The sequence below is a fragment of the Moschus berezovskii genome, chromosome 2, assembly GCF_049115385.1.
Source record: "Moschus berezovskii isolate FMDL1 chromosome 2, NW_MosBer_1.0, whole genome shotgun sequence".
NCBI classification, from domain to species: domain Eukaryota; kingdom Metazoa; phylum Chordata; class Mammalia; order Artiodactyla; family Moschidae; genus Moschus; species Moschus berezovskii.
In genome coordinates this window covers 78,445,424-78,468,681 of record NC_142461.1, presented here as the reverse complement: position 1 = coordinate 78,468,681, position 23,258 = coordinate 78,445,424, and the positions used below count along the sequence as shown (strand labels likewise).

Below are 23,258 nucleotides of genomic sequence, written 5' to 3'. Positions count from 1 at the left end.
AAAAATCTGCCTCTTCTTATTTCTCTTCTTTTTCATCCCCAAATCAGATCTTTTGTCTCTATAATCAGACACTTCTGTTTGTTATGAATAAATGAGTGTTTACTCATGGGCTAATTCTTCAGAGGATTCTTTGGAACCAGAAGAAAGGTTCTGTTCCCTCAATGACCAAATATTCAAATAGGCTGACCAGTAAAACACTGTCATTTAATTCTGAATATAATTTCTCTTCCTTTTCCTAATTAGTTTCACTTGCCTACTCTTCTGTGCTTTTGTCTGCCTCTTTCAGCATGCACTGTTTGTGTGTTAATATGTGTATCTTCTTTTTTGAGTCTTTTACTTATGTTTGTTAAATCCATCTTCAAATCTCTAGCACTCTCTATATTCCCTGATTCCATGTCTATTATGTAGTAAATTTTAGCTAAAACATGGTCTCTCTCTCTTTTTTTTTTTTTGATGGACATTCAGAATCAGTTGTTGTTAGGATATTGTAAAGAAGAAATAATAAATAATTATTCATTTCGACCACTGGGTTAAGAAAATCCCCTGGAGAAGGGAATGGCTATCCATTCCAGTATTCTTGCCTGGGAAATCCCATGGACAGAGGAGCCTGGTGGGCTACAGTCCATGGGGTCACAGATGAGTCAGACACTCCTTAGCTACTAACACTTTTATTTTTCAATTCAAATACATTCACTGGGTATGTTCTTCTAGGTGCCAAGGGTTTTGCAAAAATCTAGGACTAGAGAGCAGAACTCCTGCTCTTCAGGAACTCTCCTTAAAAACTCCCCATTTACCTCTGATAGGAAATTAGCATACTGCTGAAAGTGTTTACACCTCTCAATCCTCCATTGGATTAGGAGTCTATCAAAGGCAGGGGAGGAGTAATAGTCATCTTTGCAACCTCAGAGCCTAGGAGTGATGAACTGTTGTTCGGTCATTAAGTCATGGACAACTCTAATGCGACCCCATGGACTGGAGCATGCCAGGCTCCTCTATCCTCCACTATCTCCTGGAGTTTGCTCAAAGTTATATCTACCTAATGATGGATTAGAGGAGCTCAATAAAAGCTGAATGAACCAAATCTGCACAATAGCTATCCTATTCAGACAGCCTGAGACCAAGACTACAAGCTATATTTTGAATATGCTGAACGCACCTGTCACCTTAACCAAGCTAGGTGCCCTGCATAATTAAGTCTAGAAACAGATCCCATATTTCATTATCTTACAGTTGAATAAATTGCAAAAATGGGTTTCCATATGGTACTCAAATAACTGAGTAATTCAGTCTATTCAGAGAGATAACACATCAGTTCAGTCACAGGTCACTGTCTAACTGGGATGGACAGGCAGAAACCTTAGCTAAGAGCATATTTAAGATGATCATTAGAGCAACATGTTAATCCAGACATACTATTATGTGCCTTGCTGAGAGGCTAAATTTAATTGAGTAACTAGTGGTAGGCTTCTCTGAGTCTGTTTGCAAGGAGCACTCAGTTGCTATATGGTCATGAGGCTATGGATGGCAACATTGCTGACACAAAGGAAATATATAAACAAGCTTCTTCACTTCTAGGTTGTTGCTGTTTTGTCACTAAGCCATGTCTGACTCTTTTGCCACCCCATGAACTGTAGCCCGCCAGGCTCCTCTTGTCCATAGGATTTCCCTGGCGAGAATACTGGAGTGGGTTGTCACTTCCTTTTCCAAGGGATCTCCTCAACCCAATATTGAACCTGGGTCTCCTGCATTGGCAGGCAGATTCTTTACCACCAAGCCAAAGCCACTTCTAGGTAATAATGACCAAATTCCATTTACAAAGTGATCTCAACAACCTGAGTAAAAACAGAGCCTTGTGTGAGCCATTTTGGTGTAGGTCTTCCAAGTTTTGCTCTTTTTAAAAAGGGAAACTTCAGCTGCTTCCTTACACCAAGGGTCCGATACAGTTTTTCTCAGAGAAATACGTTATTGTTAAGATAGGTTTATAGGTGAACAGGTTTATCTAGGTCAGAGAGGAAGAGCAAAGGGGAGTTAAACCGCTCTATGTAATGAGTAAGAAGTGGTGAAAGGGGAAAGTGAAGAGTTGGTATCTTAGGAAAAGCACTGAGCTAACAGGATTATCTGTTAACAATGTTTTCTCTCTGCGACACCTGCCCTCCCACTGTGTGCAGTCATGAAGAACTGTAAGCTCTGTACTGAAAAAGCTAGTAAATATTTCTACCTTCAAATGCAGAATGAATAATTTTTTACTCAAAATACTTTTGTGATGAAAGCTAAATGGTTTTCGATTCTAGTAACTATTCATGATGTAGCCAGCAAAATACTGTTTCCATAAGAGCACTAAGTCAATTCTCAGTTGCTTGTAGACTACTTGTGCTACTTTGCAAACCTTAGGCTGGTTTTTTTTTATTGGTAGGTGTATATTCACAAGAGAGCTGCCTTCTGACACGCAAATACATAACTTCTGAAAAATTTTAAGGATAAACTAAATATAAATAAAGTGGATCTTCATTTGATGTGGAATATATTCTAAAATCAGACATATATGACTGCTGGATGAACTGTTATTTCTGTCTGCAACACTCTCTCTATTATTCACACAGATTATCAAGAATAGACTGAATTATGAACTCAGTGTTGATAACTAAATTTACTTTTGTATTCCTAAATGTTCAAAGTGCTTTATCCAAGTGTCCTCATTGGGAGAGAGGTTAGTGGGAAGCATCCAGTTTACATAAGCCCTCCTAAATGGGAAGATAGAACTTTCCCACATAAATGAGTATTTTTAACTAACCTGAGATAAAAATAGTATATCAAATGTTCCCTTGCAGAAGAGGTTGTGTACAGGAACTTTCATTTGCCAAAATCCCACATAAATTCAAAGCTAGGATTATAGGCAACAACTATGTTTGCCATCCTTAAAGCCATTCCTCATATTTAGGAATAAATGAATTTTATGACTTGGTTTTTGATTATAGGGTCTGGTATAAATTTAGGAAGACAGAGGTTGCTGTATATCTAGAGTCAACCTGAATAGCACTGTGTGAGCAGTCCATAAAGACTGCTGAATGAAGTAGTGAATTAATGAATTCAACAGTGTCAGTGTTTTATTTGCTAATCTGTTTATTTAGGTTCTCTGTGTGATAATTAATTGTATCACTGGAAACAAAGGATGATCAAATGCTGTCTTTGGAAAATAGCACAACACAAAACCAAACAAGTGAATCATTACCTATTTATGATAGTTATTTGAGAAAACCTATAATGAACAACGTTGACAGTGGCTCTAGAAATGCAAATTAATCAAATATGACAGTGTCACAAGTATTTCAACCTTTATTTCAACATCACAGAAGGGAAAGAGACACTTAAGGGACAAAAAGGAGGTAAATAGAAATATTTTCTGTTTTTAGTCTCAAAAGAATTCCTATCAGTTGTATTTGCTTTATGTTATATAAAAAATAATTTATATATGGACAACAAAGATATACTTTCTCAAGAGGAAGAAGAAACAGATATTTATTTCCACTGGAAATCCTAAATTGAAAGTCTGAAGGACTTTCCTAATACTGTGTTAATTAACTGACTATGACCATAAGCCAGGTCAAGAATTTCATAATGAAGATGAAATATACCATTAGCCTTCAAACACATGCATCCATGAACTATTGTTTTTTTTAAATTTAGGTGGAAGGAAAATAACTTACCTGACACAAGAATAATGAGAATCTTAGCATTGGTAGCTAAGAGACTATGGAAGAATTTCAGGGTGGCTGGGATGTCTTTAACATAATACAGCATCTAGAAATGAAGGAAAAGAGAAATGAGGCACTTTTCTATGTCAATGTCTTTGTTGCTCAGACTAGATACTCACTAGAAGATTTGATTTTCAAGCTGAGTGGGTTTTTACTCAACAAAACATGTAAAAAATTTAGAAGTTAAAGATGTTATATGGAGAGATAGAATAGTAATGAGAGAAAATATTCGGGGATAGGGGAAACTATGGTATTTACTCAACAAGAATCAAATAGTTTAAAATTTGCTCCTTCTGGCTTCAGTAACACAGACATTTATAGCTTCAGACAGTCTCTACTCCACATGGGGGCATTGATTCTGTGCTTTCTCTATATTTTGTGAATTGTAGTTCTTCTGGGAGAAAATGGTGCTGGCACCATAAAAACATTCCATTTCATGGAACGTTGCTTCAAAATTAAGCCCTTTGCACTAGCTTTACCATATGCTCACCAATGCTTTTTTTTTTTTAAATCACAGGAAATGTGACAAGCTTTGATGTCGACAGATTCTCTGGGAAAATGGACTGGATAAAGCCTAAGGTTGCAGCATCATCACAAGGGGATAGGTGTCAGTCCACCCATTTCAAATAACCCTGAATGACCTCTGGTGAATTGCAGGGAGAGGTCTTTCCACCTAACAATGATAGAGCCTGGCATTATACACGGGTAATGGAAATTTTTCCCTGAGGGCTTATAGCCCTGGAATCTACCCCACATAGACACTTACTTTTTATGTCTCATCTTCTACTCTTTAGACAAGAATTCAATATTTTATTCAGTTTTTTATGGGCTTCCCAGGTGGCGCAGTGGTAAATAATCCACCTGCCAATATAGGAGATGCAAGAGACATGGGTTCAATCCCTGGGGTGGGAAGATACCCTGGAGTAGGAGATGACAACCCTCTCCAGTATTTTTGCCTGGAAAATTCCATGGACAGAGGAGCATGGCAGGCTCTATGGGATTACAAAGAGCTGAACATGACTAAGCATGCACACACGCATGATAGAATTTATTGCATAAAGCAAAAATAACCTGAGCTGAAGCAACAGTTAGAACTGTACTTGGAACAAGAGACTGGTTCCAAATAGGAAAAGGAATACATCAAGGCTGTATATTGTCACCTTGCTTATTTAACTTATATGCAGAGTACATCATGAGGAACGCTGGGCTGGAAGAAGCACAAGCTGGAATCAAGATTGCCGGAAGAAATATCAATAACCTCAGATATGCAGATGACACTACCCTTATGGCAGAAAGTGAAGAGGAACTCAAAAGCCTCTTGATGAAAGTGAAAGAGGAGAGTGAAAAGGTTGGCTTGAAGCTCAACATTCAGAAAACAAAGATCATGGCATCTGGTCCCATCACTTCATGGGAAATAGATGGAAAAACAGTGGAAACAGTGTCAGACTTTATTTTTTTGGGCTCCAAAATCACTGCAGATGCTGACTGCAGCAGTGAAATTAAAAGACGCTTACTCCTTGGAAGGAAGGTTATGACCAACCTTGATAGTATATTAAAAAGCAGAGACATTACTTTGCCAACCAAGGTCCGTCTAGTCAAGGCTATGGTTTTTCCCATGGTCATGTATGGATGTGAGAGTTGGACTGTGAAGAAAGCTGATCGCCGAAGAATTGATGCTTTTGAACTGTGGTGCTGGAGAAGACTCTTGAGAGTCCCTTGGACTGCAAGGAGATCCAACCAGTCCATTCTAAAGGAGATCAGTCCTGGGTGTTCACTGGAAGGACTGATGCTAAAGCTGAAACTCCAATACTTTGGCCACCTCATGTGAAGAGTTGACTCACTGGAAAAGACTCTGATGCTGGGAGGGATTGGGGGCAGGAGGAGAAGGGGACGACAGAGAATGAGATGGCTGGATGGCATCACCGACTCAATGGACATGAGTTTGAGTGAACTCCGGGAGTTTGTGATTGACAGGGAGGCCTGGCGTGCTGTGATTCATGGAGTCGCAAAGAGCCGGACACGACTGAGCGACTGAAATGAACTGAACTGAACTGGGTATATGCCCAGTAGTGCGATTGCTGAGTCTTATGGTAGTTCTGGGCTTCCCTGGTAGCTGAATTGGTAAAGAATACACATGCAATGCAGGAAATCCCAGTTTGATTCTTGGGTAGGGAAGATCCCCTGGAGAAGGGATAGGCTACCCATTCCAGTATTCTCAGGCTTCCCTGGTGGATCAGATGGTAAAGATTCCAATTTTAATGCAGGAGACCTGAGTTCAATCTCTGGGTTGGGAAGATCCCCTGCAAGAGGGCATGGCAACCTACCCCGGTATTCCTGCCTGGAGAACACTGGAGTGGGCTGAGTATTCTCCATGTAGACTGTAGCCAGCCAGTCTACATGGTGTGACCACATCCCTGTGGTTTGGTCAAAAGAAAAAAAACAATTTAAAAAGAAAAAATTAGCACACAAATGGACCCACATAATTCAAATCTTTGTTGTGCAAGGACCAACTATATGAGAAGATAGAAAAGTAAATCTAGTAGAGAAATGTCTTAGGTTTGCTGGGCAATGTTAAAAGCACTCCCTTATAGTTAAAAGATTTTGTCTGCTAAGAAAGCAAAGATGTAGAATTGCCTAGATATGCCAACCCTGAAGTCATTTCTTCCTGTAATTTTTAGAAGTCTATTCCTTTGGCTTAACCTCTAAAATATACAAACAGTTCATACAACTCAACAACAGAAGACACAACCCAATCAAAAACTGGGCAGGATATTTCAACAGACATTTCTCCAAAGAAGACATACAGATGACCGTTAGGTACATGAAAAGATGCTCAGCATTACTAATTATTAGAGAAATGCAAATCAATGAGTCACCACTTCACACTAGTCAAAATGACCATGATTAAAAATTCTACAAATAACAAGTATGGAGAGGGTGTGGAGAAAAGGGAATCCCCCTACACTATTGATACAACCACTATGGAAAATATTGAGGTTCCTCAGAAAATTAAAAATGAATTACCATATGATCCAACAGTCCCATTCCTGGGAATATACCTGGATAAAACTATAATTCAAAAAGATACATGCATCCCTACATTCACAGTAGCACTCTTTACAACAGCCAAAATATGGAAATTTCCTAAATGTCTATCAACAGACAAATGGATAAAGAAGATGTGGTACATATATACAATGGAATGCTGCTCAGCTGTAAAAAAGAATGAAATAATGCCATTTACAGCAACATGGATGGACCTAGAGATTATCATACTAAGTGAAGTAAGTCAGAAAAAGAAAGACAAATACCATATAACATCACTTACATGTGGAATCTAAAATATTGCACAAATAAACCTGTCTACAAGACAGAAACAGACTCATAGACATAGACACCAGACTTGTGGTTGCCAAGGGGGAGGTGGGGAGGGAGAGGGATGGACTGGGAGTTTGGGGTTGGTAGATACAGGCTATTATTAATACATTAAGAACTGATAATCAACAAGGTCCAAACATATAGCATAGAACTATATTCAATATCCTGTGATAAACCACAATGGAAAAGAATATAAAAATAAGAATATCTATAGGTGTATAACTGAGTCAGTTTGCTATACAGCAGAGATTGGAACAGCATTGCAAATCAGTTATATTTCAATTTTTTAAAAATCTACAAAAAAGTTTATTCTTTTGGGATGACTGTACTTGTAGACTATAGAAAGCAAAAAGCAACTTGTTCATCATGGTTTTTCTAAAATACGTACATCTTCTAATGGTAGCTAATACCCAAAGCCTATACACCTCTATGCTATTCAGATACATCAGTGACCTCTGGAAATATGTCCCCATATCATCTACTGAAAAGCCAATCCCTTTACAAGAAATACAGTATTGTATTTCTAAGAAATACACTATTAGTGCTGGACCACGGAAATAAATTCTGGCAGAAAGACTGATGTCAGTAATACCTTGTTGACCTGAGGAATCACCTAGCCTGTCCTGTTGTTGCACACACACTAGCCAGGTCATGAACAGAAGGCAAAAGCAAGAGGATTCAGAAAAACCCTGGGATCTTGGTCCATTCTCAGTTTGGACAGATAATGTTCACTTATAAAATCAGAAATCAGATTTTCATTTTTCTTTTAAAAGTTAGAGTATTAACTACTCTGAAATATTTCTGAAGAATCTTTTTTTCTGAGAGTATATAACAATAAATATTTCTTACCTGAATCATATGAATAAAGTCCCACCTCTGAAGTTCTTTTTTCTCCATCATTCTATTTTGATATTCAGATGATGTCTCCTTATGCCAAGCAAACTTTATGTTCTCAAGGTTTGATGTCTTGGCTACAAGCTCTAAAATATGGAGAAAAGGTGGCTCACCATCAATTTTAATTGCAAATTTGGAACCCATTTCCATTTAGAATTTTAATGCAATCAATATTATATACACAACAGATATAAAGCACATTTTTCTTTTTTATGCAGCTCCAGAAGACCAGAGAGTTCATCCTAGTTTTTCCTCTAGCATTAAATGAAATTAGAGATAACTAAAGAGCCAATAAGAAATAATTATGAGAATACTGATCAGACACAGGCAATATTGTTGCTAAGTCACATCTGACTCTTTTGTGACACCATGGACTGTAGCCCACCAGGCTCCTTTTCCATAGGGTTTCCCAGGCAAGAATACTGGAGCAGGTTGTCATTCCCTTCTCCAGGGCATCTTCCTGACCCAGGGATTGAATCTGCCTCTCCTGCACTGCAGGAGGATTCTTTACCACTGAGTCACCAGGGAAGCTGTGTATAGGCACATTATCTCAAGTGTTAATGGGAAATCAACTGGTGAATTTTATCAATGGAGTGTTGACATAAAATAAGTAATATGATTCTATAACTCAGGAATCAGTAAACTGTGGCGTGGACCATATCTGACTTACTACCTATTTTTAAATAGACTGCAAGCTAAAAATATACATTACTCTTCTCCCCGACTTCGTGCTTCTGTCCTTCATATTTTGTGCCATTAAACTGTTAAATGGTTGAACAAAATCAAAAGAAGAATAATACTTCATGATAGGTAAACATGATATAAAATTCAAATTTAATGTTTATAAGTAAAATTATATTGCAACATAGCCACACTCGGTGTATGGATTGTCACTGGCTGCCTTTGGTGTTCAGTGGCAGAGCTAATTAGTTGTGACAGGAATCATGTGGATGAGATGGTTGGATAGCATCACCAACTCAGTGGACACGAATTTGAGCAAACTCTGGGACCAGATAGCGGCGGACAGAGGAGCCTAGTGTGCTGCAGTCCATGGGATCACAGAGTCGGACACGACTTAGTGACTGAACAGGTGGCCTAAGTCTAAAATACTTCCTATTTGGCCCTTTTCAGATAAAAGTTTGCTGATTTCTTGCTGTTACAAATTACACATAAGCTTGTAGGGTAAGGTTTCTGTTTAAATACCTCTGAATGAATTAATGACTGTTTCTAAAATAAATATCAAAAATAATGGTTGATGACCAGGGGGTGGATGGTGAGACAGTTAAAAAAAAAAAAGGATTTTAGTCACTATTTATATTCTGAGGTGTTTAAGTCATGCCTGCCAAGAAAATAATTAGGTTCTTCTCTCCATAAGCTTACAAAGAATGTACCACAATAACCATGTTGTTAATGACTGAAGGGACGCGTGTGGGATGACAAGCCTTTCAGAATAGGAGTTGATATACCATAAGCAACGGAGTGTGCACACACACACATCGTGGGTTACAAGTACCTTTGTATTTGGTGATTTGTTCAGCACTTGGTTCAACAACTTCATTGATGATATGAACTCCTGGGTACTGACCTTGCACTTTGGAGAGAATCTGAAGATCAATTTCACCTAGAAGAAAAGCATATAGAACAGTTCACCTTGGCCCAGAAAAGAAAGAATAGAATGGAATAGAATAGAAAAGAAAAGAATAATTTCAAGTAGTTTACTGTCTCTAGGAAAGTCCAGCATAAATAAACAGTACTCAGCTGTTGCCCTGACACAGTGTCTGTGATGAAGAACAGCTAGGTTAAAAATGTGATTGGAGGTGGGTTATGGTTGCCATTCATTCATTCATACTGTCGTTGTTCAGTCACTTAGTCATGTCCAACTTTTGGCGAACCCATGGTTCTGCAGCATGCCAGAATTCCCTGTCCTTCACCATCTCCAGGCGCTTGATCAAACTCACGTCCATTGAGTCGGTGATGCCATCCAACCATCTCATCCTCTGTTATCCCCTTCTCCTCCCACCTTCAATTTTTCCCAGCATTAGGGTCTTTTCAAATGAGTCAGGCCAAAGTATTGTAGTTTCAGCTTCAGCATCAGTCCTTCCAATGAATATTCAGGACTGATTTCCTTTAAGATGGACTGGTTGGATCTCCTTGCAACCCAAGGGACTCTCAAGAGCCTTCTCAAACACCACAGTTCAAAAGCATCAATTCTTTGGCACTCAGCTTTCTTTACTATCCAACTCTCACATCCATACATGACTACTGGAAAAAAACCCATAGCTTTGACTATATGGACCTTTTCTGGCAAAGTAATGTCTGTGTATTTTAATATGCTGTCTAGGTTGGTCATAGCTTTTCTTCCAAGGAGCAAGCATCTTTTAATTTCATAGCTGCAGTCACCATCTGCAGTGATTTTGGAGGCCAAGAAAATAGTCTGTCACTGTTTCGTTGTTTCTCCATCTATTTGCCATGAAGTGATGGGACCGGATGTCATGATCTTAGTCTTTTTAATGTTGAATTTTAAGCTAGTTTTTTCACTCTCCTCTTTCACTTTCATCAAGAGGCTCTTTAGTTCCTCTTCGCTTTCTGCCATTAGGGTTGTGTCATCTGCATATCTGAGGTGATTGATATTTCTCTTCACAATCTTGATTCCAGCTTGTGCTTTATCCAGTCTTGCATTTCACATGATGTACAATGCATAGAAGTTAAATAAGCAGAGTGACAATATACAGCATTGACGTACTCTTTTCCCAATTTAGAACCAGTCTGTTATTCTATGTACACTTCTAACTGTTGCTTCTTGACCTGCATACAGGTTTCTCAGGAGGTAGGCAAGGTGGGCTGGTATTCCCATACAGTTAAGAATTTTCCACAGTTTGTTGTGATCCACACAGTCGAAGGCTTTAGTGTAGTCATTGAAGCAGAAGTGGTAAACTGTATTGAATACCTTTTGTTGTATTACACAATTGCGCTAATCTCACACACTAATAAAGTAATGCTCAAAATTCTCCAAGCCAGGCTTCAGCAATACATGAACCGTGCACTTCTAGATGCTCAAGCTGGTTTTAGAAAAGGCAGAGGAACCAGAGATCAAATTGCCAGCATCTGCTGGATCATCGAAAAAGCAAGAGAGTTCCAGAAAAACATCTATTTCTGCTTTATTGACTATGCCAAAGTCTTTGACTGTGTAGATCACAATAAACTGTGGAAAATTCTGAAAGAGATGGGAATACTAGACCACTTGACCTGCCTCTTGAGAAACCTGTATGCAGTTCAGGAAGCAATAGTTAGAACTGGACATGGAACAACAGACTGGTTCCAAATAGGAAAAGGAGTACATCAAGGCTATATATTGTTACCCTGCTTATTTAACTTATATGCAGAGTACATCATGAGAAATGCTGGGCTGGAAGAAGCACAAGCTGGAATCAAGATTGCCGGGAGAAATATCAATAACCTCAGATATGCAGATGACACCACCCTTATGGCAGAAAGTGAAGAGGAACTCAAAAGCCTCTTGATGAAAGTGAAAGAGGAGAGTGAAAAGGTCGGCTTGAAGCTCAACATTCAGAAAACAAAGATCATGGCATCTGGTCCCATCACTTCATGGCAAATAGATGGGGAAATAGTGGAAACAGTGTTAGACTTTTTGGGGGGGGCTCCAAAATCACTGCAGATGGTGATTGCAGCCATGAAATTAAGACACTCCTTGGAAGGAAAGTTATGACCAACCTAGACAGCATATTAAAAAGCAGAGACATTAGTCAACAAATGTCCATCTAGTCAAGGCTATGGTTTTTCTAGTAGTCATGTATGGATGTGAGAGTTGGACTGTGAAGAAAGCTGATTGCCGAAGAATTGATGCTTTTGAACTGTGGAGCTGGAGAAGACTCTTGAAAGTCCCTTGGACTGCCAGGAGATCCAACCAGTCCATTCTAAAGGAGATCAATTCTGGGTGTTCATTGGAAGGACTGATGTTGAGGCTGAAACTCCAATACTTTGGCCACCTCATGCGAAGAACTGACTCATTGGAAAAGACCCTGATGCTGGGAAAGATTGAGGGCAGGAGGATAAGGGGACAATAGAGGATGAGATGGTTGGATGGCATCACTGACTCAATGGATACGGGTTTGGGTAGACTCTGGGAGTTGGTGATGGACAGGGAGGCCTGGCGTGCTATTGTTCATGAGGTTGCAAAGAGTCCAACACAACTGAGTGACTGAACTGACTGACTAACTCTATTACAGTAAAATGTAAGATGCCATTGATTATAGGATAGAAACAACCCTTCTTTTATATCACTAAGTCAGAAAATAAAAAAACCCTGTCAATTATGATTGTAAGATTTCACCAACTGGAAGATAGATATCAATCTGAAATATTATGAAAAAATATGCTGTAGAATTGATAAATTAGGCTAGATCAGAATTATATAAAATATGTCAGGTATAAAGGAAGGATAAAAAAGTGTATCAGACATGTGCCCTCAAACACATCATGTTTCTCGTGGAAGAGAAAGACACGGAAAGAACCCTGGCTTGGGTTGGGCCATGGAGGGAAGAAGGAAGGAGATGGTGATGGAGAGGGCAAGATAAGAGGTCAGAGAAATGGAAAGCTGCATGGCAGACCACTCTTGAGCTCTGTGTTACAGGTTAAGTGGAAGTTAGCCTGGGGACTTTTGGGGAAATGGGAATTGCAGGCAGAGGACAGGAAGTGGAATTGTATATATGGGACTGTTGGCAATTCAGTGTTTTAGAATGTGTAGGTAAGGCAGGGCCTCTAAGAAAGAGGTGATTCCAGAGAAGTAAATGGAAAGGAGGTTATGGCAAAACAGATATTTATTCATTCACTCATGTACCAGTGATTCATTATTTTACTGTGTGCCAGGCACTATACTAGGCTCTAGCAAATGATAAGAGGAGCAAATAAATACCTGCCCTGATGAAACTTTAGCCTGTAGGTGACGATGTGAGAGAGACTGTGGTTAAATTGGATAGACTTGAATTCCACACCTGTCTGATCCACAGACTTGATATTACGACCTTCAGCCATTTGCTTTCTCTCTCCAAACTGTATTTTCCTCATCGGAAAAACAGCAATAATGATAGTACATAATTTATTGGGTGTGAGGATTAAATGAGGCAATGCACATAAAGCACACTGCAAAAGAGAGTTGGTACCTAATAAATGTTAGCTGTTCATTATTTTTATTGTTATCATTGAGTTCCTCTCTTTAAAAATCTCTCTTCTTTCTCTATTACTAATGCCTCCAAATTAAGTTTTGCACTTTTATTCTCTTAGTTATGGTGTTGACCTTCACTAAAATACTTATGTGCTGGCAAGACTAGCATATGAAAATGACACTAGTCTTTAACATTTTGGCATAAATGGCATTAACAGAACCTTTCCAAGGTTAGATATGGCAAGTGAAAAAAAAGCATAGGTCATAAGACTGAGCAGGCTGGAAGGAGATGAGGCTTATAAATCAGGAACAAAAGATGCCTGACTAGGAAAAGAGAGTGTTCTAATGGTATAATGAATGTCCCAGGTACTGGTGATGGGAGTGGGTGGGGAGTAGGGTAGGGAGGAAGTAGGGGAAGGAAGCTGAAGTGGAGAATGAAGAAATCTATTTGACAGTTTTCTCCAAAGCTGGCCTGATCAACCTGAAACCTTTTAATTCTTCCTTAAGTTCCACTCTCAGAGGTTTCAATTATATGTCCTTCTTCAAATATAGGAATGATGTGTTTAAAATATGGCCCATATGAAAATAAGATGTAATCACACAAAATATCTTACTGTAAAATTAAGTAAAACAAGCAAAGGCTTGATTCCAATGAGTTTGTTAAAGGGTATCAAGGACTCAAATGCTAGTTTGAGCAACTGAGCAACTCTGAGTATCAATCACTGAAAAGCATGTGAAGGGTTAACAGACTATAGTACCATGAAAGTGAAAGTCACTCAGCCTTATCTGACTCTTTGTGACCCCATGGACTATACAGTCCATGGAATTCTCCAGGCCAGAATACTGGAGTGGATAGCCTTTCCCTTCTCCAGGGGATCTTCCCAACCCAGGGATTGAACCCAGGTCTCCCTCATTGCAGGCAGATTCTTTACCAGCTGAGCCACAAGGGAAGCCCAAGAATACCAGAGTAGATAACCTATCCCTTCTCCAGCAGATCTGCCCAACAGGAATCAAACCGGGGTCTCCTGCATTGCAAGAGGATCATTTTACCAACTTAGCTATCAGGGAAGCACCATAAGCCAGCAGTAAGAGATTCAAACAATGGCAAAAAAAAAAAAAAAAAAAGGAAGATCATTTCTTCTTTCTCAACTGAATCCTTCTGAGTAGGGGCCATAACAATATGAATGTGTTCCAATATTAGATATTAAGCACCTATAAATGCTTTTAAAGAGCACACAACACGCTGGACTTGCCTGGTGGTCCAGTGGTTACAAATATGTCTTCCAATGCAGGGGACATGGGTTTGATCCCTGGTTCAAGAACTAAGAGTCCACATGTCCTGGGGCAACTGAGCCCTCATGCTGTAACTACTGAAACCTATGCACTCTGGAGCCCAAGTTCCGCAATAAGAGAAGCTACCATAATGAAAAGCCCACGCACCACAACTCAAGAGAAGCCTCCACACAATACAGTTAGAGAAAGCCCGTGAGCCACAATGAAGACCCAGTGCAGCAAGAATAAATTAATTAATTTTTTTAAAAAAGCTGCTGCTGCTGCTGCTGCTAAGTCACTTCAGTCGTGTCCGACTCTGTGTGACCCCATAGACGGAAGCCCACCAGGCTCCCCTGTCCCTGGGATTCTCCAGGCAAGAACACTGGAGTGGGTTGCCATTTCCTTCTCCAATGTGTGAAAGTGAAAAGTGAAAATGAAGTCGCTCAGTCGTGTCTGACCCTTAGCGACCCCACAGACTGCAGCCTACCAGGCTCCTCCATCCATGGGATTTTCTAGGCAAGAGTACTCACGCAAGCCAAATTAACATGCTGAAAGAATGGGGGAAGGTAACTAGAAGCGACTCAATCAAATAATTCAGAAATTCTCAGCAAATTCAGGGGTAAACAGAAGAAATGTAGAAGCCAGCAGCCTGCTGCTTTTATTGTGTATAACAAAGCCTTCTGGGAATCTTAACTGTCAGGTCCACAAAACCACATTTAAGGGGAATAAAGCAATACTTGTTCATTTTATGGTCAATCTCTGCTCTAATATGATCTCTTATTGCTTAATGATGATTCTGACAATTGTAGACTACTTATTGTTGACATCCTTAGCTTTTAGGCCAACAGCTGTTTCAGTTAACTAAAACCTTTCTGTGCGTTTCTAGTTTTGGAACAAAATCTGCAAAGTTTCCTGTGACAAATGGAAAATTATAGTGATTAAGCAACTTTATTCCCATATGCAATCTTCCTTTCTTTTCTTTTTCTTTCTTCCCCACCCTCACCTCCTTTTGTGTCTACCAAAGCAAATCAATTATTTCGGAGTCTTGGCATTTTATGATGATGTAACTGATTTTCTCAGTTTATCAATAAGTGAAGCTTGAGCAAAGTTAGGAAATCCTAATGTGTTGGCATGAATCAAAAATTATTTTCAATTAGCCTGGTTTGTGGTTTTTTTTTTTTTTTCCCTCTTCTGTTCACTCCTGTGTTACTTTCTATCAAACAGAATATGTTGACTTTTTGATTCAGAAAGTTAAATGAAAACTAAAATTTTTAAATTGCCTTCTTGCAAATCTCTTTCCTTTGTATTACCCTGTACATCAAATCAGCCACAACTTTAGAATGACTTCCCATGTCTCTTTTCTGACCTATGTTGAGTGTTTCACTTCATTTTACAGTCAGATATTTTTGTGATTATATCTTGCTTTCATATGGGCCATATTTTAAATACATTATGCCTATATTTGAAGAGGGATATATAATTGAAACTTCTGACAGTGGAACTTAAAGAAAAAGTTCAAAAATACTGAGGCAGAAATTGTTAGTATAGGACTCTGAGACCTCAGTTCCCTTTTTTTAATTTCAATTTTTGTCTTCTCAAGTAAGCATCTCACTTCTTTAACCTAAAGCTAAACTCTTTGTTCCAGTTTCTAGGCATTCAGAAGAATGTTTCCCTGGTCTGGAGGGTCATAATACATTCAGACCCAGGATAAGACAATCATTAACTGCTGTTCAGTTTATCAAGGAAAAAAAAACTCCAGGTGGACCACTAACTCCTAAACATACATCTGGTCCCTAAAAGATGGTCTGGAGTCTTGAGAATGGGTCTAGGGATGGCAACACGATGTCTGGGGAAACTGAGAAACTGGGAACCAAAAGAAAGCCATAAAAATGACAAACTAGATATTGCAACATTTAAACTGGTTAGTCAGAAATTACATGCATCTGGCCCCGAACCAACCAAAAACAAACAGATCAATTCTAATAAAGATACAAACTACCGCTATCTGCACCTTTTGGGGTTCTTCACCCCTTCTCAGTGTCTTAGAGTTTTGTATCTCTATCCTTTAAAATAAACTTTGCCTGTATGTTTACAAGTTTTTAGAATTCATTCTTCAGCTCCAGGTCCATGAACAGAACTTGGTTTCCCATTTCAATAGGGAAAGGGTGGAGTCCATATTGTCCAGACAGCTTTTCTTCATTTCCTGAATTTCAAGGATATATTTAATGAGATAGCAGAGGAATGTTGCCTTTTTGCTTAAAATCCAAGGTCATTGGATTAAAAAGGAAAAGTTAGAGGCTGTAAAGAGACAAAATTGGACTCAAATTTAGTATTCAATGGAAATATGCAAATTTGTTAATATCTCTGCCCTTTACATATCTCTAAATTAGGGATAATATGGTCTATGCTGCAGGGTCATTGTAAATGTTAAAGGCATTATATGGATATAATTTACCACAGTTCATGATATATAGTAATAATTCATAAGTTGAAGCTACCATACATTAATTCAACAAATACTTTTAAGCACCTACTAAATGCTAGGTTCTAATCACTGGAGATACAGCAATGAATAAAATAGACCAAAACATTCAACATTTTCGGATGGTGATAGTCCTAAAACCAAGGGAAAAAAGAGCGAGGGGAAGCCATGATGGAGGGTTGGTCATTTTCAATTGGGTGTTCATGTAAGCTTCCCAGTAAAGGTGACATTTAAGAGAAGTCTGAAGGAGGCTGGGAAAGAAGGAAATGAAGATGTGCCTTTATAAATGGGCAGCTCCATAATAAAAAGACAGTTTGAAAGAGCACTTATCATGTATTCGTGATGGCTTGTCTTACTGACTGAGCTACATTAAATGAAACACAAAGCCCAGCCGGAGAACCCTGAGGCTATGCCCCAAATAAAAACAGCCTCCAGGTCAAGAAATTGGAGGATTAAAGGCTAGTCACAGTATCTCCAGCCATTTCATTTCCACCTATTCTAGCTTCATTTCCCACATCAAAATATATATGAGTTCTTTAGATTATCAGCAGGAAAAACTTTATTCTATTACATGTTGCATTAAGATTACAATCTTCCTTGTTCCCTCTACCAGAATATCAGGCACGCGCGTGCACACAGGCACACACACAGACACACACACACATTGTCTCTAGGGAGAAAAATTGCCCAGATAACTCTCTGCTTAGTGATGAAAAATAATTTCAGCTATGAGTTTGCAACCAGAGCAAAATCAGACTTGCTTCTGAGCTGCAGTGCAAAAGATAAAAGATTATTGATGAGATCCCTTGTCTTGTCTTTTTCTTTTCCCTCTCCCTTTCTGTCTCTCTCTTGCGCCACCCCCCCATACCCTCTCTCTCTCTCTTTTCTCCACCCACCTCTACACTGGGAGCCTCAGTATGGAGGCAGTTCTGTTGGTATAGAAAGATGAGAGTAGAATATTAAAATAGCTGGAGAGTCTCAGGAAGGGGATTATAAATATAAATTCTGAGCAGAAAAGGGCATTGCCATTTGCTTTCGTGTCTTCTGGCTGTTGGCCCAGGAAGAATACCGCCTGAATGCTTTGCAACTGCAGAAGAAAAGCCTTACTACCAAAATATTCTCTGAGACACAAACTTAAAGAAAATGTCCCAAAGGGTTCTGAACATTGAGGTGTAGTGATATTCAACAAAGAACTAAAAAAAAAAGACTAAATTTTGCCTTACCTTTCAATTTACACTTTTTAAATACAAAGATATTTGCTACTTCAGTACATTACATAGAAAGGTAAACTCTATACTTACAATATTGTGATGTTTAAAAGGTATATAGTTAGTTACACTTAGTTTTAAACGTTTTGCTATTATGAGGCATCTCACAATGAACCATGAATTATTATGCAAAATCTTTTTGCATATTCATACCAAGAACCAGAATTAATGGTTAAAATGAGAACCTTGATCTTTGGTGATACTAAAACAAAACCCAAAACAACAGGTCTCAGATGCCAGCTCTTTCAAAGGACACAGGCTGACGAACTATAGAAGATTCTCAGAAGACCCCCGGGCAGGTAAGACCAGTCCCGTTGCCGGGTACCTTAGAGGCCGGGGGCTGAGATACATAGAATGGGGAGGATGTACAGACTGTACAAGGAGGGACTGAAGAGCAGCAGGGGCCTTGTTGGGACTGCAAGGATTGGCTGTTTACGAAGTATGTCAGTATTATAACAACTAGTGTCACAAGCTCCTTGTGATTAGGTGAATCTTAGAACTGTTCTACTGTTCTTGATACATAATGCCATGCTACTTTCAGGAAAATTTCATTTCATTTCCTACTCTTACCTTTTGTACATGAAAGCTTTCATGCCACTGTAACCTTATTATGGCATATTTGCTTTTTAAATCTTGTCAACTTGTTCTCAGTAAAAATTTTCTTCAAAATAGATTTCTTATAGTTTTTATGTTAGTAGCTTACTAATCCAATATTTTCCCCCATTTCTATCAGTTTGCTATTGTTAATAGAGACAAAGCCTCAGAAGACCCTGGGTTTTGACCCCCAATCTCTAGGACTGCTCCCTGCCCCCAACCTCCTTGTGGCATATATGATTAGGATGAAAATGAGGATGGAAATAGACAACCTATACCAAGGTTATATGACTGTGTGTATTAAATCACAAAGTTTTATTCAGTAGTGTATGTCAAGTAGAAGCACATTCACCAACTAAGAGAATGTGTCCTAAACTGGCATAAGAACTGGGAAGATACAAATCTGTCCCTTAGCAAAATTACAGATAGCCACATGCCATGAACTTTCTGAGTACACTGTAAACGGCCAACCTGTAAATGAAAAACATTAAAATGCTGGCAGAAAGAAATGCGGATCTACCATACTGCTTTCTTCCTATTTTACCTGTATCAGGCCATTACTACATTCTTATTGTGCATTCTTATTAATTGTAAAGCTGCACAACTGAGTTTATTTGCTTTTCTAAGTATACAGTCATTTAATCTGCAGATAATGATACTTTTGTCTTCACTCTGCTCATTAGTCCCTGTTTTCCTGCTTCAGGCCTTATTGAATTAGCCAAAACAATCTTGTTTACTTTGGTTTTAATGATAGTGGTGCCAATATTGTAGTATTATGCTCATGCCTCTCAATTCTGTAGTATACCTGTCTTTAACAATACTTCACTCAAAGTTTTAAATACAATACAATGAGGTAAGCTATTTTGGTAAATTTACATATGGAGAATAGTTTATTTTAAAATAGCATAGTTATGAATACCTTTAAGAATACTTTACTTCTTAGGCCCCAAATTATCTGAAGTAGATAGCCCTAAAGCCTACAGGTTAGTGATTAACTAGAGCCCAGGTCCATAACCTTCTGGTTGTGAAGGAAGTGCTGTACATAAGTGAACCAGTTTTACTCAGGTCAAGTTATAAAGCAGTTCAAATCCAGCCTAAAAATAATCTGCATGTCTAGAAGTTCTATTTGAATTTCACCTCTTTAGTATAACCAAAAGTGGTGCCACATAACTCTTTCTAGAAGGTTACTCATAAGAGCATAGGTTTACTGGACTGAAAGCACCTTTAATAGCCCAGATACCCAAGATGTCAGTGCCTGAGTCCCTTGAATAGCATATGTGAAAAGTATTTTTCCAGCCTAAGCTAATACTCCTAACATGACAGGTAGCTCTTTATATCCAAAGACACGTGCTTTCAGAAGTGAAAGCACATATCTTGATCATTTATAAACTCTAATACTGAACAACAACAAAAAACCTTCTCTTTCAACCACTGGCTCTTTACGGCCAAATATTCTGTGGTTTGCTTAATAGGAAATATCTGAAGACGGCAATAAGCATATTCAAATTCTTTTTTTCCAGGCAAAAAAGACCTTTCATTTCCTTGTATTTCCTCAATCATTCCTTAGTTGCTGATGTAGACTGTCGGCTTACCTGAGGACACTGGAAACATTAACCTTCGCTTCCTACCAGCTTCTGCTTCTAAACTGGATATACCAACTTTTCCAGTTCTTGCCTTAATTACATTCATTTCTACTTCTATTCACCTCGCATAGAAAATTAAACTTCAGGGTCACCTTAGCATGTCATTTACAAAAGAAAACAAGATTAAAAATCTGATAAAATTAGATTTCCAAATAGTTGGTCCTTACTAAATACCCAGTCCCTCTTTTTCCAAGTCAATAATTAACTTTTATATATGTTTAGTACAGTTTGTTGGACTGTTATTTTTTCAGTTAAGAGACCTAGTTTTATGCTTTGTTGATTGTTCTCAGGTTTTTAGTTTGTAGAATGAGAATGTTGATGTTCTCTAAATTCTCTTCTATATTTTAATCTGTCTTGATGTTTACATGTCATAGAAGAAAACCACCTAACCCCTCTCAACATGTCAGTATAATTATTATCAGAAAAATTATATAAGAGGGTCCATACCACCTGTATTTCATATGTGAGTTGCTTCAGTGGATTGAACAATTTTGTATAAATATATTCACTATTATATAAGGTATGACAGCTGATTTGGTACATAATAGGTTAATAAAAGGAAGTAGAAAGCTGGATACAATGAGATTATGTAAGTTATAGTCCTGTTTGCTGCTAAGTCACTTCAGTCGTGTCCGACTCTGTGCGACCCCATAGACGGAAGCCCACCAGGCTCCCCCGTCCCTGGGATTCTCCAGGCAAGAACACTGGAGTGGGTTGCCATTTCCTTCTCCAATGTGTGAAAGTGAAAAGTGAAAGTAAAGTTGCTCAATCGTGCCCGACCCTTAGCGACCCCATGGACTGCAGCCTACCAGGCTCCTCCATCCATGGGATTTTCTAGGCAATAGTACTGGAGTGGCTTGCCATTGCCTTCTCCGATAGTCCTGTTTAAACCTTATAAAATTTTCTGGCATTTGAACATAAGAATTGAACAATGAAACAGATAAAAATGATTCTCGTTTTAGCAGAGCCCAGAGCAAGGAGAACACATTGCCCATTACTGCTTTCTGGAACATTTTTCCAGGCATAAGTGTGTGCACTGCAAATTAATAGCACTCTCCCTTACCAAAAAGAATATGGGTTTCTTTTTCTCTATGTACCATCAAACATAAAGACAATACTCATTAAAAGTTGAATAATAAGCTCCATTGGGTAGTTTAATTTTAGGAAGCATCAATGTTGACAATGGACCAAAAAGCATATTCTGTAAGGTTTAGAAGACAATGTGGTTGCTCACAATATCTAAAAACAGTTGCTGAAATCAGCACGATACAAATGCTCTGATACCTCAAATAAAGCATTCCCATTGCTCACTTTATTTCATTAAAGCACACAAATTCATGCACATATACAACTTTACACTCCTTTATTTTGCCTCTGGGCTTCCCTTATAGCTCAATTAGTAAGAATATGCCTGCAATGCGGGAGACCCAGATTCTATTCCTGGGTCAGGAAGATCCCCTCGAGCAGAAAATGGCAACCCACTCCAGTATTCTTGCTGGAAAATCCCATGGACAGAGGAGCCTGGCAGGCTATAGTCCATGGGGTTGCCAGAGTTGGGCACGACTTAGCAACTAAATCACCACCCGCACCATTTGGCCTCTGTAAAAACTACATGGTCTGTATTTCTGTACATGATTTTTGTTTCTCCTGATTTCCTCTCTTTCTTTCTTTGACGACCCATAGTATTTATTTCAAACATTCTCCTAACATGAAACATGTAATCTATGAATAATAATGTTGCTTGTTAATTGTATTTTATTGATGTGGTAGATCAGTTACGGGCAACATCGGAAAATTTTCCATCAATTTCCTTTCTTTTGAACTGCACATAACCTTAATAATTGGTTGGTGTCTGAACTGAATTGCCAAATACCTTTTTCAAAATGCTTACATTCTCCCTCAGACTGTCAAATCCCTCTCCACCCAATACCAATTGAGTTAGTGGTAAAGAACTTGCTTGCCAAGGCAGAAGATATAAGAGATGTGAGTTTAATCCCTGAGTCAGGATACCCTGCAGAAGGGCATGGTAACCCCATCCAGTATTCTTGACTGGAGAATCCTATGGACAGAGGAGGCTGGTGGGCTACAGTCCACAGGGTCACAAAGAATCAGACACAACTGAAGCAACTCAGCAACAACAATAAACAGAAGAGACAAAAGACAGAAAGGGGGCATAGCACCCCTACTCATGGTTCTGAGAAGAAAATCAAATAGGTCCCCAAAGAGCATGAACATTCAGTAATATAAATGCAGGAATCTGATTTAGGGAAGTTTTTAGTTTCTTTTGGTAGATTTTTTTCATTGTGATGGTAAGAAGTGGTAGCACCATTATGAATGCAGAGAGAACATTTGCATTAAATATATGCAGAATATGATCTACAGGTGCCTAGGCATCCAAGAAGAAAACATCTAGCAAGTGAAACCAGAGAGGTTCATAAGCTAAGACTGGAGCAGAACCCTGTAAAATGCGTTATGGGAGCAGAACACAAGGTATAAGACAGGGCCAATGACCTTATCTACTGGGGACTGGAGTTCAGCAGGGGATTTTTAAGGATACATAAGCCACAGGATCGGAGAAGGCAATGGCAAGCCACTCCAGTACTCTTGCCTAGAAAATCACATGGACAGGGGAGCCTGGTGGGCTGCAGTCCATGGGGTCGCTACTAGTCGGACACGACTGAGCGACTTCACTTTCACTTTTCACTTTCACACATTGGAGAAGGAAATGGCAACCCACTCCAGTGTTCTTGCCTGGAGAATCCCAGGGACGGGGGAGACTGGTTGGCTGCCGTC

The 23,258-nt window shown here is 38.9% G+C and overlaps 1 protein-coding gene across 2 annotated transcripts in view; it reads right to left on the bottom strand.

Moving 5' to 3' along the window:
* HNMT (histamine N-methyltransferase) overlaps positions 1-23,258 on the bottom strand; it is a 40,099-nt gene that overhangs the window by 3,693 nt on the left and 13,148 nt on the right. Inside the window, exons 3-5 of one of the 2 annotated variants that reach the window (XM_055397464.2) lie at positions 9,610-9,645; positions 7,980-8,110; positions 3,705-3,798 (exon numbers count right to left, since the gene is read on the bottom strand). In XM_055397464.2, coding sequence (XP_055253439.1) covers positions 3,705-3,798; positions 7,980-8,110; positions 9,610-9,645 — 261 coding nt within the window. Of the gene's footprint in view, positions 1-3,704; positions 3,799-7,979; positions 8,111-9,537; positions 9,646-23,258 lie in introns of both variants that reach the window. The other variant, XM_055397463.2, reaches the window with a different exon arrangement.